The sequence below is a fragment of the Myotis yumanensis genome, unplaced genomic scaffold (genome assembly GCF_028538775.1).
Source record: "Myotis yumanensis isolate MYYU_CA2020_CCGP unplaced genomic scaffold, mMyoYum1.0.hap1 SCAF_14, whole genome shotgun sequence".
Classification (NCBI taxonomy): domain Eukaryota; kingdom Metazoa; phylum Chordata; class Mammalia; order Chiroptera; family Vespertilionidae; genus Myotis; species Myotis yumanensis.
Genome location: NW_027223765.1, coordinates 14,678,198 through 14,705,926, shown reverse-complemented (window position 1 = coordinate 14,705,926; position 27,729 = coordinate 14,678,198). Strand labels below are relative to the sequence as shown.

Genomic DNA, 27,729 nt, shown 5'->3' with positions numbered 1-27,729 from the left:
GACCAGCTCTGCCACATACCAGCTGGGCACTTCATCTCTCTCTGCTTCAATTTCCTCATCTGCGAAATGCTTGGAACAGTGTGTGACACATCAAAAGCACAACAAAAGAGATGGTTTAGGAAGAAAACATCTCGGGCTTCAGAAGCAATCATCACCTTATTTTTGGTACTTAATTGGTGCAGAATCAATATTTGATCATGGCATTTAAATTACCCTGTAACTTTAGAAGACTATGTATAAATAGGTTGACTCTCTAATATCATAATACATTATAGTTCTCTTTCTCTCTTTTTTTTCCCTAAACAGTGGAATCTTATATCAGTAGATCCTACCTCTTTTGAAAGCATCCATGTCATGATATGGTGTGATCATTATGCCAAACAACTGGTGTTGCTGTCGTTTTCTTCAATATACAGAGTTAAAGAATCTACATCAAAATGCTCAGCTATGATGAGGCCGAGCTAGAAGCCCTTTTCACCCACACACACAAAAATGTTTTGTTATCTGGTAGATTTATAGTAGGCCGTAGCTGCCAACGAAAGTCTCTTTTCTTTAAGGCTGCAATGTTCCATAATTAGTTTGCTGTTGCAGTCAAGTCACTAACAACTTTTTTCCTAATCCCAGAACAGAATGAAATAGACGATCAGAGCTGGATGGGACCTTGAGGTCATCTAGTTTAACTTGCTCATATTATAGATGAGAAAACAGTCTCTGGCAGGTTAGATGTCACACAGCAAGTTGGGCTTTTGTCCATCAGAATCTCAGAAAAAAAGAAAACTTGCATTTTTAAAGTGCCTATTTCAGTTCTACATAAGAAGTAGCGATAGATAACGTGGCTAAACCAATCGTGATCTGCTGTTTATTTATTAAATTGTTGACTTATAGAATACTGTTGTGATTCTCTGCATTGACTGAGTAGCTCTTCTGCCCACATGGTGCCACTGAGTCACACAGCTTCATTGATCTGAGACTCGGCGGAAGCACCTCAGTCAGGGCACCTGGGTCCTCCTCTACATGGTCTCTTTCTTCATGTATTATCTCATCCTCTTGGGTCTCTCATGTAGCCACTCTTTCTTGCAGGATATTGTGTGACTGAAATGGCAAATGTTTAGGCCCTAACTCTTAGCACAGTCTTCCTTCCATCAAGTACAGATTATTGTCCCTAAAGCTTATCTGGATAAATCAACTTCAAGAAAGTATGTTGTTGGGATTATTTCCTTACAGCACGGTGGCTGGATTCTAAGACGGAGCTTCGCAAAAGAATTAGCCCCAAAGTACCAAGTACTCATCAGACCTCTGCTTGCGTCATACTTGTGGATATCTGTTGGTCAAAGCAAGTCCATGGGCAAGGTCAGAGCGAATGCAGGAGGGCACTGGAATACAGCAGGAGTTTTGGAAGATGTGGTTCATTTGGAGCTACCAATGGACCTCCCTACCACAGTGGCAGAGAATTTATGTGGTCAGGGTCAACAGAGCATGATATATTTGACACATAATGTGACACTATTTCATTAAACATTTTTTTGCATTGCTTCAGAATTGGAAGTCCAATTGCACCATCGTGCATGGATTATAGGGGACAGATGGACCTTTTCAGGATATGATGAGCAGAGGAAATGTTTACCTTGGCTTTGGCGGGCCCTGTTTCTTTATTTCAGATGGTGAGATTGTGACAGAGCCAGGCAGCTCTTAACATTTTAACATATAAATCTTGAACCAAAAGAACAGAAAAGAGCCAATATTTCCAATGTATATGTAATAAAACGTGAAGGCGTATGAATGCTATTTGGGGTATAATTCACCAATGGAAAGAGCAAGACTTCAGTATTAGATTTTTTTATTGGATGAAATTATTGTGGCTTGAACTTACACTGAACTGCTACCGACTGTAACTCAGAAGAGAAAAAAAGAAGTGCCAACCTCCTCACAAGTGCCACTTACCAGCATACACGGAGAAATACAAGCATGAATCAGTCATAAAGCTCTGTCCTCTGTGAGGCTTCTCTGGGCCTCTGTGAAGTCCTTGAAACATACCTGTGTCACTGACAGCGAGTATGCAAATTGCCTAAAAGCTCCATTAGGCTGGTCTGGGCAAGGGAAGCCCATCTGTCAGTTCTGTGACACTTTCCCTTTTGGATCCTCACCTGGGAATATGTCCTTGAGACACCCAGATGGACGAATCCATGCCAGTGTCTGGTACAACCAACCTTGGAGGACGTTGTCACTGCATTATTGTTGTTGTTGTTTGTGTGTGAGTGTGTGTGTGTGTGTGTGTTTACTGATTTTAATTTTGATCTCCTCTTCTCTCATCTCCCAAACAATTAAATTATAAGGCACAAATATTAATGGATGGAAAAACTTTTTATTCTCAATAAAATAGACACATTATTATTTAAGCCTAGAAGATGGAACATGGCGAACCCTCCGTGGGGGAAATTCTGGTATTTTTGTATACTGTGTGTGTGGTCTGATCCTCACAGGAAACACACTATTTCACATTAGCTGGAACTTGTCAGCTGTTGCTGATAGCTGTCCAAAGGTTTTGAGAAAGAGTGTCATGGTGTTATTTTAGCAGGCTTGCCTATTAAGGGCATTTATTGGAAATTATTTCATGATTCCTAGCCTCTTTCTTCTTTTTTTTTTAAGACAACACAACATGTAAGCATTTGTCAAGGAAGTCCAACCTTCATTTCTTTGAGGGTTTTATGATTAGTTCCAAACTCTTGTCCATCTCAGGTCAAAATCCCCAGGGGAGAGTTAGGAGTGACAACAACAGAATGACAAGTACAGCCATCCCTTTGATCATTGATATCTGCTCATCATAAACAGGCTCCTTTCACCCATCTGGTCTAGCAGAAAGATCTACTCAAGTTTCTTTCTGAACGTAGGAAAGGCGGCATAGAAATAATGATGGCCTCACCACCCAGGGAGGAAAGAGTTTGCAGAAATGTACAGTGGGTCAACATCTAGAACCAGGGAGAGTATTCCTTCTTTTGAAAAATTCTCAAGCCAATGGCAAACAATGTATGCCGGTCTCTGAAAGGTTTATGACAAGATAGGCTTGATGCTTTTGATCATTTTGGCAGCTTAATGGTTCATAATTTTGTCAGATTAGGTCCTGTTTTCCATTTTTTCAGGAAATGGTCCAAAAGATGTACTGTTGTTATTGACAGGACTTCCAAACTGGTTATTATTGGCTAATAATGTTTCGTTAAAAGTCTGAGCTGAGCATTTTGCCAGACAGGGAGTAAAACTTTTATGCCCAGCGGTGTTTGGATGAGCAAGATAATTATACCCTTGTCCACGGCAGATGCTCTGTTCTTCGCTTTGGCAGTTTCCCTCTTCACTGTGCAAATTATTTTCTCTACAGAAGTTGGTGGCTATTCGCAACAAATATATTTCTTTTCCAGCAAAGAATGGATCTCTTACATCACCACTTGTAAATAGCAACGGAATTGATTGGAGTTTTTATTGTTTCACACACAAAGCTGATGTGAAGCAAACAGAAATGCATGCAAGTCCCATGTCCATCAGAGGATGTGATACTAGCCCTGACTGGGTAGCTCAAGGGTTAGAGATAATATGCCAAGGTTTTGGGTTCTATGTCTGGCCAGGGTTCATACAAGAAGAAACCAATGAACACATAACTGAGTGGAGCAATAAATTGTTGTTTCTCTCTCTCTCTCTCTCTCTCTCTTTCTCTTTCTCTCCCTCCCTCTTTCTCTCTCTCAAAATCAATAAAAAAGGATGTGATACTAAGAAAGAAATCATTTACCAAAGTAGTTGAAAAAACTACATTGTAATACTTACTTGAATACCCTTATTAAAATCAAGATAAAAAAAATTATCTCAAGGCTGATAAGCAAATAAAATTCTAAGTCAAACACATAAGTTTACTTAATAATAGGAAAGACCTTTATTTGCAAGTATTTGTAAAAATCTTACGAGCTCTCTCTATGCAGTCTGTATTTCTGTATGAGGCAAATTTCACTTTACCCGTATATTTTGAGACCCAAAATATAGAGTTCGCTTCCCTCACAGTTCAACAGACATGTATGACTGTCCTATGTTTGACAAAAATGAGAGTACTCTTCTCGGTCACTGATCAGCCAATAGATTCCCATAAGCCAGTACTAGTATGCTTACTTCTTCGGGGGTAGCCCAGCGGCTCCAGTTGTGTCTGTTAGCAGCAGGCTAGCGGGCGTTTGGCAGAGAGCGGCAGGAGAAGAAAGGACGAGATGGGTTTTCCATAGCTCCCTTCTTCTGCTTTTACCACAAGTCCTCCTAAGTAGAAAGGCAAGCATAACCTCTCCTCCAGTTGCCATGTTTTCACAACCACAAAACGCAACATCCATTTATTTAATAAAACTAAGGATATAATTGGGGGTTAGGTTTCTGGATTATCCCTGGTTCGCCCAAGAGTAATGATTGCTGACAAGATTTTTATGGCGAAATTCAACATCCAGCAAATGATGAAGTACCAACTGAGAGAGTCTCCTAAGTCTACATGCCAGTGCTGAAGACCAGAGGTGTGCCTCGTCACACACCCTGTCCTCAACTCTTCAGCATGGCCGGGGTGGAAATAGCAACTGAAGGACAAAATATTGCACACAATATTTCTCACCAGCAGAAGCATGAGGAAAAGGTTCCCTGGAGCCTTGAGCAGGGGGAGATAAATCTGTCTGGGCTAAAGGTTTCACAGAGGAGGTGAAATTTGAGTCAGGATAAATAGGTTCCGCTTCTGGGGAACGATGAGGAGGGCATCCCATAAGTGCAACAGCATGGATCAGGAGGCAGTAGATTCCTCTTTCGCCAAATGCCTTTATCAGAACGTTCTCAAATACCACTATTCGGTTAGATGGCACAAATAAGGATAGGTGGCCCTGTTTGCACACTGACATTTCTCTCCTCTTATTGAAAACGAGTTGCAGCTGAAAGATCTGGAGAAATCCACTATAATCTTGATAAGAGTTGCAGACTGTTATGTGTATTCATATTCTAATAAAGATTTAATAATTCACATATTTACAAAGATATTTCTAGTTGTATGTAATGGTCACGTGGTTGTCACTAGAGATGGCATAAAGAAATGGTAGTAGGAATGGCAGTATAATAGGATTCTGGGTACAAGCAAGGTTAAATGAGATTAGTGAGAACTTTTATTCAGATGGTTCTTAGGAGGGCTTGCAGGTTATTTTTACCTTGGATGCTATGTGTTGGATTTTCATCTTTGTTTCCAGATGAAGAGAATAGAGAATTCAAGGGCCAGTCCCAGAACTCAATCAGTGGCCAAAACATTGCATCCTAAGTTATAAATAACTGAGGAGCTTCTTGTGAAAAGTCAGAAAGTTTCTTCCCAGTAGAATAATCAGTGCCTCATTGGGGACATGGTCCTTCTCTCTTTCCTCCTTTCCCTTAACCTTTCTCCTCATAGACTGCTATTCTATCCTGTCTTCTCTAATCGCACACACCTAGACACATCTATACTTCCATACCCTTCCCCCTTTGGAACTGTGCTTAAGGACCACCCACTTTTTATTGATGTACATCACTGAATCTGCTTCTCAGAGTGTTTTTCATTCTCTAGGTATTACCATCAAGGTCTTTTTGAGGAAAAAAAATGAGTTAGAACTGAAACCAAAGGAACGTCATTATTCTTCAAATAATTTAATTACTCAGAAATGTTCTTTGGCGAAACATAGCTTCTAGCATCTTCCATCTTCCTGCTATTTATCCATACTCTGGATTACCTCATTCATTAGTTCTGACAAGGGACTGTATTTGTATCATTGCCTGACGGACGTGTTACAAGTTTCAGTACTAAAATATTCGACTCTGAGCTCAGTGCTGCATACTTGGGAGATGATGTTAAATCAGCCTCGGAGACACGCCGCTGTCATCAAGCCAAATAACTCAGTGGAAAAATGATAAGGGTATAAGGAGATCAATAAGGCAAGAGAACTGTGCTTTCAAAAGCAAGGCAAAATATGAGAAAGACTACCAGCCAAGCATTGGGGTGTAAATAAAGCAAGAATATGCCATGTTTGGGACACCCTTATGCTACAGTGAACCATTATGCTGTGAGCTGTAAATTTCCCTTACATTTGCCTAACTCCTTTAATATAGGTCATTCTAAAATATAGCCATAGACTCACTGGCACATTGATTAGTCTGGCATTGCTCTCCCTTCTCTCCTAACAGAAGAACATGAGGAGATGGCTGATGAATGCTGAGGACAATTCCGAGGCCATTTAGATGTGAGTGGTCACAGTGGAGCGTTCTCTCTACTTAATGATGATTTGTATAACTCATATCTTTGTAAATATGAATTATTCAGATACATTTCTGCCCTGCGAGATGAAATTACTCAACAGGGCCCTCTTAAGTGCCCAGTTGCATTGGATTTTTTGAGTGTAAAACGAAGCAAACTGTATAAACTGGAAACTTGGAAATGGAATACCTTGCAGATGCAAGGCAATACAATTTTTTGAATATTTGGAAATAATAATTTATTTTCTATGGGCTAATGGTCAAGGAGACTTTGTGAAAACGGTTCAGAGCCCTTGAATTAAAGGAATGCGATCTTTAGACTATGAAAAGAATTTTAGGATTTTCTTTTTTGTAATATGGGATGAAGTATGAAAATCAATTTTTGTTTTAGGAAGATAAAGCTTAAGGCTATGTGCTGGACAGATTAGAGTATTTGGAGCTTGGGAACAGGAAACACAAGTTAGAGATGGTTACATTAACCCATATATGAAGTACTTCCAGACAAGAATAGAAGCAGTGGAATGAATGGAAAAGACAGATGTGAGAGACACTGAAAAGGAAGAATAAGTAGGACTTGGTGCCTGAATGAAACATAGCCATGAAAATAAAAACAGATGCATACCGATGTTACATGACCAATACACAGTTGATCTGTGAAAAATGACTGCTAAGTTCAAGTGCAGCATTCAAGGCATAATGTACTGTAAAATGTTCATGCCATGATCTGAGGTTACACTTGGAGGTGCCCTTCCGCGCAGTGAGCCATCAAGAAAAGTGTCCAGAAAAGGTAATCGAGAAACATGGGCTAAAAGCACATTATAAGCCGAAAGAACAGCAAGTGGAAAAGCATTGGAGCAAATGATCACACACAGTACTTACATCTAAAAATGGTGGGATACCTATTGGTATGGGGAAGAGGTGGGGGGTGGCTTGGAAGGTGGGTTGAGGAGTCAGTGGCAGTAGGTTTGCCTGGAAGCTGATGAAATTTAAGCTTTAGGCCTCTTCCTTTTCTCCACCTTTTCAATATTCTATATCTAATCTTATCTTCATTTTGAATTCTTCTTAAGAATGGCCAGTGACCATCCAAATTGTATAAACTTTAGCTACACAAAAGCCACCTTTTTCCTTGCCTAGTCATGTCTTCACATGGTCATGTGGGTTTGGAAATTTTTTAAAAGAAAGGTATTTTCATCACAACTGGTTAAAACCCGTGTCCTTTTCTGTTTCAGCCTCCCCATTTACACTTTCCTTTTTCTCAGATGGTGGTGGGTGTTTTGGAATTTAGCTAAGGGGAAGGAAGGGGAGAGATGCGTTTGGTCTGGATGTAGTGAGATGTAGGATTGTGTTAGCACTAGCTGTTCTGTGTAACAATTATTCCAGGAACACTCAAAGTTCCCACTGTCCTGGGCACTATGGCAGGAAGATGGGACCACAAGGTCCTATTATGACTGGTGTCCAGTCTCTGACACTCAACATAGAAAGTTTATGGGGAAGTATATAGAATAAAAGGCTTTGCAAAATCTGAAGCCGAAAGGTAACTGTATGCAAGTTCTTCCCCTTTTTTTTTTTGGTCCCCAAATTTACTATCCTAACAATTTATAAGCTATTACCATGAATGAGTTGTGGAAGCTGAAGAAAAAAAACTATTGTAAACTCTTAAAAAATGCATTTCTATTAGCCACTAGCAGACAAATAAAATCATCTTTTTACTAGTATTCTAAGTATGGAAAATATTATAAAATTCATGCTATCTGATGAGGTAATTAAGGAATATGCAGACCGCCCCCCCCCCCACACACATGCACATACAAAGAGGGAAAATTATTTTGAAGTGTGAGAAATTTATAATTGTTATTTTCAACATGTTTGATATTTGTTTTATATGCCAGCTTTTTAAAGTAAATGATTTATTGCAGCCTCCATGTTCAATCTAAATAATATTCATTTTTATAACTGATTTTATAAATTTTACTTAATTTTTCTTAAGGAGTCGCTAAAGTTGTATAAGTTTTAAGTACCTATCCTTACATTTGAGGGGGAGGGGGATGGACCTTAACTTTTATAATCAAGTTCATAATCTGAACTCCTGACCCATCCATGAAGAGCATTTAAGGGTTAAGTATCTGCTGTGTCCTGAAAGTTTGTGTCTCTCCAGAAGTTCACATGTTAAAATCCTATGTCATGGTATCAGGAGGTGGGGCCTCTGAGAGCTGCTGAGATCACGAGAGTGGAGCCCTCCTGATTGAGGTTAGTGGCCTTATAAAAAGAGACCTCCCTTACCTCTTACATTATGGGAAGGTACAATGAGAAACCTCAGAACTAGGACAGGACCCTCACCTGACACACTGGTTTTGAAATTCTAGCTTTCAAAACTGTGAGAAATAAAATTCCGTTATTTATGAACTACCCAGTCTATGGTATTTCATTGTAGCAGCCTGAATGGGTGAAGACAGCGTTTGTGTCTTTTCAACTGTAATAGTAGTCAGCCTTTTTACCTTCATTCATCGAGCTCTACTCTATAATATCCAAATTAGTGGAGTATTATATTAGTGTTTCCTAATGTCCTATTCCCAAATTTCAGTTAAAAAAGTTCCAGTGTCTGACCCTAATCAGTTTGGCTCAGTGGATGGAATGTTGGCCTGTGGACTGAAAGGTCCCCGATTCGATCCCGGTCAAGGGCACATACCTGTGTTGCAGGCTTGATCCCCAGTGTGGGGTGTGCAAGAAGAAGCCGATCAATGATTCTCTCTCATCATTGGTATTTCTATCTCTCTCCCTCTCTATTCCTCTCTGAGATCAATAAAAATATATTTATTAAAAAAAAGTTCCAGTTTCTGGATAGCATAGTATTTAAGAAATATATTTAAGTAGAATTATGTAACTGATTCAAATCAAAGATATATGCTCAAATGAAAATTGTAGTAGACTATATATAAGTTCAGAAAGATCTTGATAGGGAACACTATTCCACTTAGAAAGTTTCAGGAATTTTTAACTGGTTTCATACAGAAAAGTATTTGCAGGAGTACACAAAGAATTTTGAAGTATGGCCAATGGAGAGAAATTGTCCACCATTTATCAATACTCCATTGCCAGCAAATCAAATATAAAATAATTACTTTATTCTGTTTTATAAGGGAACAAATAAGATGCATTCTATTTTACACAGGGAGACCACCCATTGAAAGTTAAGTTTATATAATGGACAAATTTGAAAGTCAGTTATCATTTTCCTAACTTCCCCCATTTTCTCTGTGTCTTCAATAAAGAAAAAAAATCTGTGAGATTAGGTAAGGATAAAAATATATATATTTTATTGATTTCAGAGAGGAAGGGAGAGGGAAAGATAGAAACATCAGTGATGAGAGAGAATCACTGATTGGCTGTCTCCTGCACAGCCCCCTACTGGGGATCAAGCCTACAACCCTGATTTGTATTCTGACTGGGAATCAAACCGTGACCTCCTGGTTCATAGGTCAACCACTAAGCAACACTGGTTGGGCAAGACCTGTAGGTATTGATTGGTCAGTAGAACTAGCATGTTAGCTACAAACATAACTTCCATGTTTATTCTGTTCATAAATATGTCTCTATTTGACTTGCCAGGTATGACAAGTAGCTCAAAGAAAATGGAATACTTTGGGTCATGCCATTTTCAGTTTTCGAATAAGGAAAAAACATGTTCAGAACACACATCTTTTTTTTTGGCATTGTCTGTGTTCTTGCACAGACTGTAGATTGTGTCCATAACTGAAACCAGTAGCCAAGAATGGATATGTCTGTCTGTCTATCTTTACAAATTGCTAACATATGACACAAACTGGCCTTGCCAGAAGCCTTAGTACTGATGGAAATGAATGACTAGTTGAATCCAAATAAATGAAAGGAAACATGCCTTTACATACAGCACAGCCCGCCTCAGGGCGAGTGGATGGTCAACATTGTAGGATATTTTAATAATATTCCAAAGAGTGCTTCTTGGCCGGTGGTGGGAGTGCGAGGTTCTCATGCTCCTGCATTCCACTCCGTAGTGTGGTCCACACTTCAGGAATCTTTACTCTCCTCCCCTGAAATCAGAGCATAACACCGGTGGATGCCTTTTTCCACTGAATGAAAAATATCCCCGTGCAAAAAATAAAAAAGTCTTAAATATGAATCTACTGATAGACCATAACTCATCTGAGTAAAAGTCATCACTGTGGTAGAAAGTTTTATGTTGTTATTCCCTTCTCTCATTTTATTTTTATCGTTATTATTACCTATTCCTGCAAACCACAAGAACAAGCAATAAAATTAGTTTCATTTATTGTCGTTGAGAACTCCGGTGATATAACTTGACCAGTCCACATCAGTCCTCATTTCTATTCTTTCTGATACTTAAAATGATCACTGTGAGCTATAAAATATGTTGTTCTTCGTTTGTTAAGAAGAACAGAGCTTACAATAAAATAAACAGGCATTCTATAAGAATTAGCATTGCACACAGGCACTGTTTTCTCTCATACTTTAATAAAAATAAATATAGACCGCATTTTGGTGCATATCAAGTTCATCTTTCATTTGCTTTCTATCCTGCTATTATATGTGCTGAGAATTTTATGCTAACTTCACCTGCATGGACTGTTTCTCTAGTTGTATTTCTTTAAAGGAGCAATTGTCATTGGTTACATTTCATCTTTTAAAATGTTTCCATAATAATATTTAGCTTTTATATTGTTGTTGAGTTTACATGAATTCTAATCAGTCATGTATCATTTCACTATGAGGATATGTTCCGAGAAATGTTTCAGGTGGTATCCTCCTTGTGCAAACATCACAGCATGCACTTACACAAAACTAGGTGGTACATGCCTCGGCTATATGGTATGGCCTATCACTTCTACACTGCAACCTGTACAGTATGTTACTGTACTGAATATTGTAGAAAATAGTAACACAATGCTAGATATCTATATAACTAAACATATCTAAACCTAGAAAAGGTACAGTAGAAATGCTGTAGGAAAGATAAAAATGGCACATCTACATGGGGTACTGACTGTGAACAGAGCTTCCGGACTGGGTGAGTTGCTCTGGGTAAGTCAGTGCGTGACCGTGAGTGGATGTGAAGGCCTAGGGCATTACTATACTGTACTGTACACTTTATAAACTGAATACTTGTCTACCTACATTTATTTTTAAATGTTTTTCTTTCTTCAATAATAAATTAACCTTAGATTATTATAACATTTTTACTTTACGAACTTTTTATAAAGTTTGTCTGTACAGAAACATTTTCTTTATTTCCTTTTCTAGAGGCCCAATGCACGAAATTTGTGCAAGAGTAGGCCTTCCTTTCCCCGGATGCCGGCATCGGCTTTCCTCTGGCACCCGGGACCCTGGCTTTCCTCGCAGCCCCAGCTTCGTCAGGAAGGTCATCCGGTCTAATTAGCATATTACACTTTTATTATTATAGATTCTATAAGCTTTTGTGTTTTGTTTTCACTTTTTAAACTTTTTGTAGAAACTAAGACACAAACACACATTAGACACGTGGGCAGGATCATCAGGATCACTGCCTTCCACCTCCACATTGTGACCCACTGCAAGGTCTTTAGGGGCAATACCACACTTGGAGCTGTCCTCTCCTACAGTGTCAATGCCTTCTTCTTGAGGAGGTGTCACTGTTTTCAGAAATATGCACATAGTGGTTTGCCTCATTTCTTTCATCCAACACAGATTTGCATGTAAGCAGATAATGCACACAGTGGTCCTTATTTCTATTCTTTCTGATACTTACTTTTTAAGAAGTCCTCCTTAATACTGAAAACGCTTTGGTATCAGGGTCCAGGTTTTCAAACTTTGTAAAGAAGCTTGTTGAGGTTTGCAAAAGCTTCTGCTAATCCCTTCCCTGTGCATTTTCTAAAGGATTCTTCTTTTCTCTTCTCCTGTAGTCGCCTTCTCTCTTGCCTCTTCTTCAGCTATGTGTTCCTGTTCCAGTTCCAACACCTCCTCACTAGTTAATTCCTCAGGAACCACCTCTAAGGGCTCCTCAATGTCCTCCCATCTCAACCACAGCCTTGTTGATTTTTGCAACCTTGGCACTATATTACACAGGCTGCAGCGTCACTAGGCAATAGGAATTTTTCAGCTCCATTATAATATTATGGGACCACTATTGTATATGTGGTCCATCGCTGACCAAAACATAGTTATGCAGGAGTGTCTGTATACGTTGATTTTGGAAGTGTTGTAGCATGGGTTAAATTTGTGGTGGTTATCTGAAAATTAGAAGCCTTTGGACTTTCTTTGGTATAATATAACTTTTCTTTAATTAGATCCATCCTTCACATCCAAATTCTGGGCAGAAATTCTTAAAATCGGCAGCTTCAGGAAATCTATCTATGGAAAAGGAATACTTTACTATAAGAAGCTATATTTCTAGGCTGCTTTGCTACACTATCCATGTTAGTAAATTTGAAAAAGTGTACTTACTACCCATTATCAGCCAAAGTTTTGCGTTCTGTATGATGTTGGTTACAAGCAGAAGGGTGTGATGTGTTTTATATTATACATGTAAGTTAATATGAAAAGCTAGCTTATTGAAATGTTTAACTCCACATGCTATTATTTCCTCAGTTAAGGAATACTTATAAAAACTACTGATATTATGATTTCAAGGATGCAGCTTTTATCGCTGTTCCAGTAGTTCCTGCTGTAATTTTTGTTTTTGTGATGTCTGCTGTTATAGCTTAGCTTCTTAGGTTTGGTCTCTGTTTTGACTTTGCTTAAGATGTGATCAGATGATTGGTGTTACTGGACTTCCCTCAAAGAGTTTAAAGTGGGCCCTGAGTGTTTGTACTGCAAGGAATGATGACATAGTTATTGTTTCTTTGCAAGGAGCTCTCTGTGGGCTAATGAACAGAGAGGGTCTCTGAGTCCCATCTTTCTTTAAGACATTCTGGTGTGCCCTGTGCTATTTCTCCATTAGATCATGGGGATTTGTTAAATCAGTCTGTCTGCCCACACACTCCTCTGGTCCTAGCAGCCTAGCCGTGGAGACAGAGCCACCAAGAAATATTTATTCTTCTTCCCTGGGTGTGCCTAGCTGCTTCTTTACTACTCATGCATTTAAACCCTCTCCTTTCTGTATATCCTCTAGGATGTTAGGCCTTTGAATAGCAAGCATGTCACCTGTGGCCACATCCATTTTGTGCTGCAGTGGGGGCCTGGAGCTAGCTCTTCCCTCTTGTGCGAGCTGATGGCTAACTTCTCAGAAATGTCCGGAGCCAGATGTTGAACTGTTAGTAGGTTAAAAGCAGCCAAGTAGAAGTATTTACATGTCCAAATCAGCAAAGCCATACATCGAGGTTTTGTTTTGTTTTATTTTGCTATTTCTGAGACCTGGAATACCAACACAGTGCTTATTCTGAGTCAGTTTTCTCTTTGATTCCCATTCCAGCCAATTAACCTTCTACCGAATACAGCAGTCACTGAGGCTTCTTTGGGGTGGGGGTGGGGAAGAGGATAGTGACTATTGGAAAACTCTTGGGGATTATAGTTTAGATTTCTGTTTGTCAAGTTACACATGGTATTCTAAACTGAAGCAAACCCAAACCAAACCAAGTCATTCTCTGCAATATTGGAAATGTATAGTAAGTACTTTGGACTGTATAAATGTATGATTATTTCATTTTTATATAATAAATTATTTGCTAGTTACCCTAGGACACATATCATACAACGTGTTTGTTATAAATTAGGGCAATAATTAAGCTGAAATAAACAGTTGAAGCTATTGTTTATCCACAAAACTCCTTTCAGGGCAGCAATTTTTATTTATTTTTTATGTTTTTTAAAATATATTTTTATTGATTTCAGAGAGAAAGGGAGAGGGAGAGAGAGATAGAAACATCAATGATGAGAGAGAATCATTGATTGGTTGCCTCCTGCATGCCCCCTACTGGGGATCGAGCCCGCAACCCCGGGTATGTGCCCTTGATAAGAATCGAAACTGGGACCCTTTGGTCCACAGGCCAGTGCTCTATCCACTGAGCCAAACCAGCTAGGGCAATTTTTAAAAATCTAATTATTTTTAGTGTTAGAAGCTATGAAATCGGTCTAGTTTATTTTCTGTATATAAAAGTCCTTTTAGGTAAGGGTATGGACATTTAGTAGTTAGTGTGTTATTTAACTGATAAGCTTTTCCCACTTATCAGAAGAAAAAGATATAGTTGACAGTGATATATCTTACTTGACTAAATACTTGTACAATTTATAGATAATTTTCCTGAGTTTACATATTCTAAGAAAAACTTCCCTTGTGAAAGTTTATGTGTGTGTGTTTTTTAATTCTTCTGAGGATTTTGTCATCAGTATATCTGGAGATACTTAGTGGCAGTAGCTAAAATAGCACTAACTGAGCCTAATGTCTCATTGAAGAATGACATCCTATCTAACAAAGAGGGAATATGCTAATTGACCCTCACACCATTGCAAAGATGGCAGCACCCACAGCCAATAAGGAGGGAATATGCTAATTGAGTGTCCCACCCTCAATGATGGTAGTGCCCACAGCCACGAGATGGCAATACCCAGTCCCCTCAGCCCTGCCAGGGTGGCAGGTGTGCGGCAAGGCCAGACCCTCCCCTAGGCGGGCCCGGCCACTCCATACGCCTGCTTCCGTAGTCCCCCAGTCCTCTCAAACCCCCAGCCAACCAGGGCCAGCCCGAGGCACAGGCAGGCCTCGGATGGCAGCTGCCCAGCAGCCCAGGGCTGCCAGAGGCTCAGATAACCAGGGCCAGCTGAGGCTTGCACTACTGGCAGTGGCAGCAGCAGAGGTGTGATGGGGCATTGCCTTCCCCTGACCACCGGGTCACCTCACACCCCTGAAGGCTCCCAGACTGTGAGAGTGGGCAGGCCGGACTGAGGGACCCCCTCACCCCACCTCCAATGCATGAATTTTCATGCACCAGGCCTCTAGTTTCTTTATAATCTAGAGAACTTGTTTGACAAACATGAAGGGGCATTTTACTTTGTATTGTAAGATTTCATTTAATACAGGTAAACAGAGTTTGCTAGATCATTCAATGGACCAACCAATATACCTCTTATTCAAACGTACATTAATGTCATGACAACAAGGAATATTATATAATACTTTAGGATTTATAGAATAACAACTAACACCAGTAGATTGCTTATTGTGTTCCAGATTTTATTCTCAGTGCTTTACACATAATCACTTATTTGAAATTTTCTAAGGTAGTTATTATCCTCAGTTTTACAGATGAGGAGACTGAAGCAAAAGAGATGAGATAATTTGCCTGGGGTTGTACAGACAATAAGCGGAAAAGCAGGATTTGAACCTGGGTGGTGTGGCTTCAACATCTACGCTCTTAGTTCCAATAACAATAACTCCTTGAGCCTTTGGAGAGTCTACCGATCAAGGGCAAATACTATACTCTTTACTTGCAAGTCTCAGAAGCCTCAATCACTAATTTTATAAGAACAAAAGTAACTTGGAGAAGGAAAAGCAGAACTGTCTTGTCTTTGGGAATCAATCATTCTCTTGATTATTGAAAATTTCACTGGGCAAAAAGAATCTCCAGTAATCACAGTACAGAGAAGATACATCAAAAACTGGATATATCCATACTGTTTTGGAGATTCTGAAAGGTACAAGATGGATAGACTTAAAATATACTGAAAAAGGAGTCCTTATAGAGGTTTATAATTATAAGAAATAAAATTTTGAATGTATAAATATTGCATGAGCTTCTTATTTAAGAATGTAGTAAATCGATAACAATATAAAATGCCCAATAGTCATTTTATTGCCTGATCCTTTCTTTTTTTTTTAACCCTGGACATTAATTTATTCACATAGTTATAATCTCATGGCCCAAACTACAATAAATGTTGAAAATATATTCACAGAAAATTATCTATGCAAGTGCTCCTTCCAGTTTTTATAATGAAGCAATTACTTTGCATCTATTAATTTCTGTCACATTTTGATCTGTGCTCTAACATTGTTTTTTTTTTTGTGAGAAAATTATTGTATTTTATACTCTAAGTATTTCATATTTAGAACTTCCAAAGCATAGGTTCGGTCCACATTTAATTTTGCTGCATCAATAAAAAAATGAATGAATTGGCTAATAAAACATCACAACTATTTTATGTCATGGAATATAGGTTGTTGTTTATGAATATTCTCAACTGACCCAATAGTTCACTGTAAGAAAGCATTTTTCTTTTCTTTTCTTTCTTTCTTTTTTCTTTTCTTTTTTTTTTTTTCTTTTTTTTTTTTTTTTTGCCTTCATTCAGTGGAGAGAGAAATCAGATTGGTAGAATAACATCCTACATGGGGGTAGGAGAGAAAGGTGCTCTTCTTTTGGGATGTGCAAGTAGATGCACATCATAAAGTGGATGATATCGTATTGAAAATGCAGAGCTTCCTACCCAGGCAGGACGCTTGTCTGCCTAAAACAGAGACATTTATTCTTTAGCAGTAGTTTATCTCAATTGCTCTCTTTTCTTGGTATTTAGTGATTTTACAATACAGATGAAATCGTTGTTACTGGCTGAAAACCAATAAAATCCATCCTGTTTCTTCCACAGATTAGAGTTTGTTTCCTGGAAATCTCTTTTATTAATGTCCACTTTGGGTCTGGGGAGGTATCAATTGAAAGAGAGATTTCACATGGTAAAAACCTAGACCCACTCCTGAAGGAAAAAACACTTAAATACTAACTCTACTCAAAGGAGATCAATTGCCTTAAAAAAAATCTTTAAATAGCAGCCTAGACATTGTGACCATTATTTTGCTCAGCACATTTAGATACTGTAGATGTGTTGTATGGTGTGGCCATATGATGCCTTGTAGTTGTACGAATGACCTACATCCGCATCGTACAGTAGAACTTTCTATAAGGATGGAAATGTTCTATGTCTGCCTGTCCAACACAGCATTACTAGCCATGTGTTTTTGAACATGTGGCTAGTGTGACTAAGGACCTTCATTTTTTGTTTTAATTCATTTGAACTAATTATATTTAACCTTAAGTAGTCAATGTCACTAGCGGCTACTGTATCAGACTGCACATATCTACAGTTAAATGTAGAATTAGCTGGAGTGAAGACTGCTTAACTTCAGGTCCTGGATATGGTGCAGAGTAGTTGAAGAACCTTAGAAAATCATTTAACCTCCCTGAGTCTCCATATCTAGTATTCTCAATTTCTATATGGGGATAATAAGAGTACCTACCTCCAAAAGTTCTGAGATCATTAAATAAATCGATTAGTATAAAGCTCTTTGAACTGTGCCTAACTTACAATACATGCTTAACAAACATGAGCCATTGCTATTCATATTAATTATTTTATAATCTTTTGTAGATTTTTAATGATGTAGGAACTGATAGGGAGATGGAAATTAAATAGGTCTAAAGTAATAAACAGAAAAAGTCATAAAATGGGATAGAATTTTAGGTAATCCTAGAGGAATGACTGAGATTTAAATAAATAAAAAGTAATTTATAAATTGAGTGACCGTATATTCTAATTTACTTTGGAAAATCTCAAGTCATACCTTGTATCCTGGTTTAATTATTATGTCCCTCTTTTGTTCTAAAAAGTGTTTGTAAGATAAATTTTCTAGTCACCTTAGAATAAGATAGAGAAATGGAGCCCAGGCATTCCAGGTGGAAGGAAGAAAAGAAAATAAGGTATAGATGCAACTGTGACTATGATGTGGCATGAAAGATGAATGAGCACTGGGAAAGAAAACAGAGTTAGATATGAGCTAGAGAGAGAGAGACATAATGGAGGTAGGATGAAAGCTTGGACAAGGAAATTAAATTTGATTTTAATGCTATTTACGCTATTATTGCATTGCTCCTCAGTCAACACAGATTCACTTTCATAAAAAATTTGTGATGTAATTGGACAGAATTATTCAGTGGACCCAAAAAAGCCCTTTACCATTTGATGCTTTGATTGGCCATCCATTATTCACTGTAATTCGTGCAAGGGGCTCGGTCCTCGCAGCCCCAGCATCATCCAGAAGGTTGTCAAGACAGTCCTTCCACTGTTTGGCCATCTGGTCTAATTAGTATATTATGCTTTTATTATTCTAGATAGTTTGAAAGAAAGTCATTTACTTAGATCGCCCATTAGCTACAAGTAACCAAATCAGTAATATGATTGGTTAACAGGAAAATTAGTCTTTTGAGTGGAATTATAGCTTATTATATTAGTTTTCAAGAATGAAGGAGAAAACTTCCAATGTGTATATTTAGTTGCAATAAATACTATGTCAACATATCTTATAGCAGTGTTCTTCAGGCTACATCTATTGTCTTCATTCATTTTAGGCCAGCATGCGTGATAAATGGAAGGGAATTCATTGTTGGCATTATTAGTGATTGTAACTGTAGGGAAATAAGGAGTATATTGGACTATGAAACATAGAAGATTATAAAACAGCTAGGAAGAGAGTCAAAGATAGAGATAATTGGGAAAAATGAAACTAAAGATTTAAGTGAACATATCTTATAAGGTACAAGAATAGGACTCAAGTATAATTGTTTTACTCTTCACAGACCTCCTTTTTTTATTTCTAATTGCATTCTGAATTGAGATGCTGACCATTGGTGAGCCCAGAGATCTCCAACAGTTCAAGGTGACCTGTTATGGATTGTCACTCTTTTCCCAGTTATTCTAGCCCATTGTAAATCAGTCATTTGAGTGGGTCTCTGAAGTATTCCTGGGGGTGGGGGAGACAAAAAATAGGAGTCTTAAACAGGGATTATAGTAACTTTTGGTATTTCTGGAGAATTCTATTACTGTTACAGTATAGCAGACATGGTACTCTCCACCTAGGGAACCAATCATGGCCTATGGCCTTTTTTTTTTTCAGAGCAACCAATAATTATCAATATTAGAATCATGAACTGTTTGGGTTATTTTCAAAGTTCAAACTAATGCCACAAGCACCTCATATTTTGAAGTTTTTTAATTTTGTTTTTCATTAAAGAGATCAAGTGTTGGCCAAATGGACAAGAGTTAGGCAAAGACAGGATGTCACTGGCATTTGGAAAATTGAGCAATCTTTATAAAAGCTTATTGGCATCAATTATAACAGCCACTCTTCTCTAGCTTGTAAATGTATTAACGAAATTGGTTTATAGGTGCTTACAATAATTTATTTGTGTCTTCAAGTACATGCATTTAAAAATGTCATTTAATATCTAAACCTCTGAATGGAATTCAATGACTTTAGATTAAGCCTATTTGTAAATAGTACAGAGCAATGTGTAATTATGCAATCTACTGAGGTTTTCCAAACCTAATATTTAGAGCAAGAGTGAATCTCATCCTAACAGAATTTTAATAAAACTCTGGTAGTGAGTTGTAAATACCTTGAAACTAATTAGCCATTCCCTCCACAGTGATTGTTTCATCACTGCTTAGTTATTGCATTTTGGTTCTTGATGAAAATGGCAAACCACAGTTCTAATGACATAGTTTCATCTCAAGAACAGTGGCTCCCATTTAAAAAAAATAAATGGTTGACTCTTTTAGTTTCCCCTTAAAGGTACATTATTCCAACTAGGACTTAAAGAGCAAATGTTTATTTTGAGGATCTGCCTCATGATGATGATAATGCAATTGATAGGAACAAAAAATATTTATTGAGTACTAACTCTGTGTCAGGCACTGTGCTAAATATTTTATATGTCATTTATATAGTAAAAACCTTCCAACAGTCCTATGAGGTGAGATCATCATAATCTCTTTGTCTCTGACTAGAGCTTTAAGTGCCTAGTTAGTGGCAAAGCAGGATTCTCAGCAGGCAATCTGGAGCTCTCAAGCACCATATTACCACTGTTGACAGTAGCTATTACCTAGACCAGTTGGCGGAGAATGTGCAAATGATTGCCTTTTGTACAGAATTTTGTCCTTTATTGCTCATTTCCATATCAGAGCTGTGGGGCAGGTTTTTACCAAACTCTGTTATAAAAGGCGTAATTGAAACAATTGTTTTCTATAGTCACATTCTACATAATGGAGAGGCAATTGCCTAGTATGAAATTGCAAAGCGGTAATGTATGTGGTTCATGAAACTCTGGCTAAAATTGCATGGCTTGCCTTAGATATTAATTTAGCTGCATTTGTTATTGCTTGCATGCACAATATTCATATTCACCCTTATTTGAGGCTATTCTAAACACTCCAGTGATCGCCACAGTTTTCGCCATGTCTACTCGTTCATGTCGTGTGTTGATACTTGCTTCTACAGAAGCAAGGTTATATGGAAATTACACTGTCTGGGAGAGGAATCCAATAGCCTGCAACAGCATTATCCACTGAGCAATGGATTACATGTGTACATGCAGGCTAAATAATGTATGATTTAAGACAGGAATGTGGTTTATATTCATTTTTGGATAGTGAAAGAGTTGGCATGCCAATCCCAGGAGAGACTTTATCCAGGGCTTTACCGTTGAATGGATAAAAGAGTACAAATTCTATTGCACTGATGATGAATAAAAACAAATTGGGGAGCCCATCAGAAAAGCAGACTGCTGCATGATGGAGTCCAAGGCTACTCCAAAACCACCAGACCAACTGCTTCAGGATCCTGCCAGCAACCAGATGCCAGGAATATAATTGACTGCAGTTTGGCATCAAGGCTCTGTGATTCCCAGCCAAGGGGAATTGCATGCAAAAAATATTTAAAATTCTCTTTGAAAAAGAGTTATGTTTCCAGTCCTATTCTGCTTGGAAATGATATGTAGCATATCGCCATTTTAGTTGCAGGGGGTGGAGGCCTGGGGAGGTGATGCCATGGGTACTTAGGGGTAAGGAATTGAACTTTGTTAGGTAATAGGGTGTTTCAATGAAATCATTTTTAGGCTATTGGTTAGTATCATTAATCAAGGGGGATACCATATTGGTCCTTCAAAGAGAGTGGCTGGATCTGTTTAAAGCTGTGATTCTCAACCAGAGGCATTATCACTCCCTTAGGGAGCATTTGGCAATATCTGGGGATATTTTTGGTTGCCACATCAGGAGGAGTGGGTAGAACAACTAGCATCTAGTGGTAGAAGACAGGGGTTTTGTTAAAGATTCTACAGTGCACAGGACAGCCACCTACAGCAGAGAATTGTTCTTTCCAAAATGTCCGCAGTGCCAAGGTTGAGAACCCTGATTTAAAATTACCTGGCCAGTGCATAAACATTACAGCCCTGCCTTTAGACAATGGTTCTAATGTAGTTTGACATTGTATAAAACATGATTTTTAATGATTTACTTTACTCCATTGATGTGTGAACAACCGTTATTGAATGTACCAAATGCTTTCTGTTAAAACAAGCAAAAACACCCTCTCCAGGTTGCATCCAGAATAGCGAGGGGGGTAAAAAGACAACAAACCTCCCTCCAGACCTACACACGCACACACCACACATTTTACAAGAATGTAGGAGGACCCGCTTGATTCACTTTTCAAACTTGAAAAATGAGGCATATTAACAAAGCACACTAAATGAATCAGCTGTTTAGGATGATCTACAAGCCAGTTCATTTTCCTGTTATTAAATAACAAACCATGAATCCTGACAAATGAACCCCACTAGTTTGACATTATTTGAAAAACTCATAACATGCTTGCTTCTGTTGGGCACTTCCCCTTTGAAATTAAATTTTGAGATTGGCTTTATTTAAATTCTGGTAGAGGGAAAGAGCTTGTTAACCTTCATTTTGACTGCATGCTGTTTAGCATCATCATTCTTTTCTCCCCCCTTATACTTGGCTCACCAGAGCTTCTGCCCGAGTCTCGCTGTCCAGGGCTCACTGCAAGGAAGCTGCTTATGTTTGTTGGTGCCTCTATCTTCAAGAGGTGAAGTTCCTGGTGTTGTGGGGACTGCATGGCTTCTGGAGTCAGACTCCCTCAGTTCAGATTGGGGCTCCAGCCTTGTGACTTCGCAAAAATCATTTGCCCTGTTTGTGCCTCTGTTTTCTCATTTATAAAATGAGCTTAATATTATTTGCCTCATTAGGCTGTTATAAAGACAACATATAAAATGATGAGCAAGACCCTGCCGGGTAGCTCAGTTGGTCAGAGCGTCATCCCTAGAGGCCAAGGTGGTGGGTTCATTCCCCCATCAGGGCACATATATGAATCAACCACTGAATTGCAGACATAGGTGGAGCAACAAATCCATGTTTCTCTCTCTCTTTCTCTCCCTTCCTATCTCTCTGGAATCAATAAAAAATGCATAGCAAGCACACATTAAATGTTACCCATGATTATTAGAATCTTTATCTTAAGAATAACATCTTCAAAAATGGATGCCAAGTCATTTTACTTAATTTACTAAGGATGACACAAGTACAAATCCGCTGATTTAGCAGCCCCAACATGTGACTAAGAAGGCTCCAGCCCCCATCCCATAATCCCCAACAGCCCCTCCCAGCAATGCCACCATGAATAAACATCTGAGAAAAGCATGCACGCTTGCCAAGCATATGCGGCTTCTGCTTCCCGAGAAGTCTTCTATCTCCCCCTTCAATCCCAGTGCCATCCCAAGCCCTTTTTTTGAAAATCTGCCATTTCTACTAGCTTTAACCAAGGACACTGCAAATTCATAGCAACCCCTTGCCTTGTAGCAGCTCAGTGTTACAGTGTTCAACAACCCCAGGCCTTAAGTGCTCACCACCCCTCAATAGGATTTACAAAGTGTGACTTTGGGCAATATCACAAAGTCAGTTTCATCTGAAGGAAAATATTCTTTACTACCATTTTAAAATGTCTTCCTCAGGGCGTTAAAAAGCTAATCAATGATAAAATTCCAAGTTCATTTAAAGATGAAGAATTGAGAATCAGTCACGTTTAACCACTTTTAATCAGGAAAGTAGCTGCTGTGACCCATTAAACCCTAAAGATTATTGATGCTCCCTTTTTTTTAAGATGCTACAGGTTAGTCGTTTGTCTTTGGCAGCCGGAGCATACAAAACCTCTTTTGCTTTTCACAAATGAATTCATTTCAGCCTGTGCATTTGTCAGACATTCCCGGAACCTTCAGCCAATGTTTTGTTGATGAAAAGATGTGTATTTTGAACATGGATGGAGACGAAGGAATTTATAATTCTCAAAACCAGAGAGTGATTTATAATGCAGGCCACTACCTGAATCATTCAGTGCATCATCAACACATGAATGAAATATTAAGAATTAGCAGGAGTGTCAGCCCTGGGTCTTAAAATCTATGGATCATTTGGTTCAGTTACACTGATCAAGTCTACCCCTTTCAGCAGAATTTCTAGAACTCACAAACAAGATGATGACAGAGAAAAACACCTTTGTATAGTTTCTTCAAAGGGCTTTTGAAATACATCCTTTTCCCACAACAATCTGGTGCTTCCACTCCAATTTATAAATTACGTACCTTGTTTCCATGCACACAAGTTCCCGCTACTCATTCCAGATTTGATTTGCTTTGGACTGTTTGTTTAATTTCCCCTCCCCCCAGTGAATACATTGGGCCCTCTGCAGGGCACAGTTATTGTTTTAGGCACCGTGCAATTTACTAAATGGTGCCCCAGTTGTGTAAAATGCTCCCAAAGATCCCTGAGGGAAAACAAAAGAATTAAGTCAACACATATTGATCACCCTATAGTTGGTGCTTTCTTCTATCAATCAAGGGCTCAGTCTGAACTGCTCCATCTGATCTGAGATACATAGAGCTGGAGACATTTTTCTGGCTCTCTGGTGGTTTAAAAGGCTAGGCAGTTGGAACAACTGCTTTTAAACAAAGCCTCATTTTAAAAGAAGCCTGAGTACAGAATGGAATTCAAAGAATTTAGAGGGAGGGGAGGGGAAAGTGGCAAAAAAACACAGAAACAAAACCAAACCCTGGGAAATTTAAGAGAAGACAGCACATGGGAAGTAAAAGATAAATCCCATCTGCCCTGTTGCGGTACACAGAGACCAGGATGCTCCTTCAGCCAGGATGTATTGAACACCTACTAAGTGCAGGGCTTGTAAAGAGGTAGAGTTAAGTATTATGGATGTCCGAGAAGCGAAACACAATTCTTAGCTCAAGAAGGAATAGTTTTTCATGCAAACCAAGAATCTTTATGCAGATATTAGATTCCAAAAGGCAATCAATATATGCCATTTTATTCAACTATTGGGGACAGAAAACATTCTCTGGTGTAATTCATTTTAAAATTTGACATTAAAAGCGTTGTTTACAAACTCACACTAAAGAAATGGTTGAGAAAAATGTTTATTTCAAAGAAGCGAGTTGGGGCCTCTGGGGTTTGCTCCTGTCATTCCAGCCCTGTCACCTCCCCATTTCTTAAACAAACTGCCTAATACTCCCTTGACCACTTTGTGCTTGCATTTGATGTTGGATTATCCTGTCTTATTCTTCCCCCAGTTAGTAACGGGAAAGCCTGAGGTAAGGGAGCTTGAAGTCCTTTACATAGGAGATAGTTCAGACCCTGGCTGGCCTAGGGAAAAAGTAGGAATTCAGAGGAAAGGATAATTCTAGAAACCTCACAGAGACGTTGGTAGCTGACGGTATTTTGAGATTTATGATTAAGGGACGGATGAAGTTTTAAGGTCAAAGTTCTAGCATGGAGGCTGCAAGAATGACGGTGACATGGAAAAAATGGGGTAATTGTGGTGGGTGGCTGGTACGGAAAGATGGGAGATGAGAGTAGATATGAGGAGTTGCATTTTGACAAACTGCCTCTAAGAGGCATGTCTTGTAGTCATTGGAAATATGCACTGGGGCAAATAGGAAATCCTAGAAATGTGTGTTAAACAGATTGTAACAGCAGGAAACAAGGCTGGATACTGCTAAAATGTGCCCTCTTTTAGGGATTCAAGGCTGTGTTTATTCCATTTTTATTGTACGCCATGTAGCCTAAGTATTTATTAAGCACCTACATGCTATTTGATAAGTACATACCTCCCCCCCCTGATAAAACAGCTAATGTGTCTTCAGGTTAAAACTCAGCCAGAAATGTCCCTACTGGAATCTGATGGATGTGTTTATTGTGCCTGTAGGTGGCATTCTGAGTTATGGTTGAGGTTATCTGGGATAGTTATATAGACTAAGATCACTGGCCATACAGAGATGAATGACAAATATTACCATTATACATTTTTTATCGTTAAACATTTATTGTATACTTCCTAATTTCCAGGAACCATTTTGGTTGCATTAGCTCACTGAGTTTTGCTAAAAACCCTATGACACCGGGGAGTACTATTTCTATCCTCCCCACATGAATGAGAATGTTGAGTCTCAGGGAGGTTAAGGCACGACGCAAAGGTCACAGAGTCCATGAGAGATGCAGCAGGGACTTCCACCCAGGCAGTCAGTGCAATTTTAAAATTTCTGATGAAATGCCTGTATGAAAAAGCAATAAAGAATAATGAGTAATATATCTACTTATTTTGGCATATATAATTAAAAAGACCCTCACATTGTATATTCGAAGTTGCTGGAGGTCATTTTATCATTCCCATTTTCTCAGAAAGAGTCTGACAGGTTAAAGGAGTTACCTACTGGGGGAGATTTTACTCCCAGGGGACATTCATGAGTGTGTGAAGACATTTTTGGTTGCCATAGCTGGGGGATGGGTGCTGCTAAAATCTGGTGGGTAGAGGCCAAGGATGCTGCTACCACCCTAGAATGAAGAGGACAGCCCTCCAAAAAGAGAAGTGTCCTGTCCACATTGTCAGTAATGCTTAGGTTGAGACCCTGGGTTAGAGTGAAATAAAGGGGACCTTGACTGAAGGGAGAGAATGGTGGCTGAGTCTTGCTAACAAAGTCTTTTTCCCCAGGAAGAAGCAGGTTTGGGAGGGGAGAAGAGATCAGATAGATTCATTCATTTGCTTATTTACTCATAGAATCGCCATCCACAGAATGATTTCTTTGTCTCAGGAATTGTGTTGGAGAGTAATGCGGAGGATACAATCTTCGGGAGTTGCTTTGGGTAAAAAGAAGGAACAAAGAGTTAGAGGCAAACCAAAGATGCTTGGCTACTGAACATGCGCTGGGCAGAGCTTTGGTGTCAAGAGTGAGTCGTGTTCTTTTGTCAGAGAAGGAGATAACATGCTACCTTAGAGGTCTCTAAGGAAAGTCACAGTGGACAGACTCCGAAGCCATAGGCTGCTGTCAGAAGCCCCTGGGAACTTCGTTATGTCCCATTTATAGCGAGCTCACGCTGATCCAAATGCAGGGCCAGAGAGGGGAGAGGGCATCTTTTGTTCTCAGAAGCCCACAGAGTTGTGATGTATATAAGAATGTGTGTGCATGTGTGGATCGGAGAGGCCGAGACGCTTGCATTGCTTTCGAGGTGCTCTGCTGGCCTGGGAATAGGTGCTGGCTTTGTTTTTCCAGTAACAGCCTTTTCTGTTTCCAGCAGTCCTATGCACCAGCTCCCCACCCCATGGCTCCTCCCAGCCCCAGCACAAACAGCAGCAGCAACAACAGCAGCAGCAACAGCAGCGGGGAACAGTTGAGTAAAACCAACCTGTACATTCGAGGCCTCCCACCAGGCACCACTGACCAGGACCTAATCAAGCTGTGCCAACCGTAAGTGCCCTTCTGCTCTGCGCCGTTTCTAACCCACGTGCTCGCCCACGTGGGCTCCGACCACGCCGGCCTTGGCTCTTATACCCCATCCTCCCATTCACTGGTGTCTCAGTGAGAAAGATGCTGTTGTCTGAAAAGATTTAAATGTGAGATCTAAGTCCAGCTTACTGTAGGGAATGAATTTGTTTATGGTATGAAGTGGGGAGTCTTGAGCAGATATACATAGGAGTGTTGGCCGGGTGTGCATGTATTGACTAGGAAGATAATGGGCAAGCATTGAGTTGGGCCCTGAAACCTTGTGGTTGGTGGAGTCAATGATGAATCTCATGGAAAAAAAAAAGGCTTCCTCCCCCCCCCGCCACGCCCAGAAATATTATTAGCGGGGAAATCTCAAAAACTCAGAAGAAGTGATAGATTTCAGCATGGTTATCTCCTGTGTTGCAAACTTCCTGGCCAGTGCTTGTAAATCTCAATTCAGTGGGAATCAGGTAATTGGAGAATTGTAAGGCAAATGCTCTAGTTTCATTAAATACATCTATTTCCAAGTCCAGTGAATCTACTTTCCACCAAGGCCAAGAACTACACTCGCCAAGTAGCTTCGTATTTTCTAGGAAATGTGGTAATGATTAAACGCCCTTCCAAAATATTTTCGTTATTCCATTATCTACCAACACATATTATCAACTCTCTTATTTCTCTGACAATAAATCCAACTATTTAAATTTACCTTCCAAATAATATTAATGATGGGTAATGAATTAAGAATCATAGATCAGTACTTGTAGATTATTGTCTGGTGATTTTCAAAGTCCTATCAGCCCCCTGTTTTGTGATTTGATTGTGCCTTAGCTGG

The 27,729-nt window shown here is 39.2% G+C and overlaps 1 protein-coding gene across 12 annotated transcripts in view; it reads left to right on the top strand.

Moving 5' to 3' along the window:
• RBMS3 (RNA binding motif single stranded interacting protein 3) overlaps positions 1–27,729 on the top strand; it is a 1,176,852-nt gene that overhangs the window by 682,382 nt on the left and 466,741 nt on the right. For 8 of the 12 annotated variants that reach the window (XM_070433282.1, XM_070433277.1, XM_070433280.1 and 5 more), the window contains exon 2: positions 26,704–26,876. In XM_070433282.1, coding sequence (XP_070289383.1) covers positions 26,704–26,876 — 173 coding nt within the window. The remainder of the gene's footprint in view (positions 1–26,703; positions 26,877–27,729) is intronic. The other 4 variants (XM_070433276.1, XM_070433273.1, XM_070433286.1 and 1 more) reach the window with 1 other exon arrangement.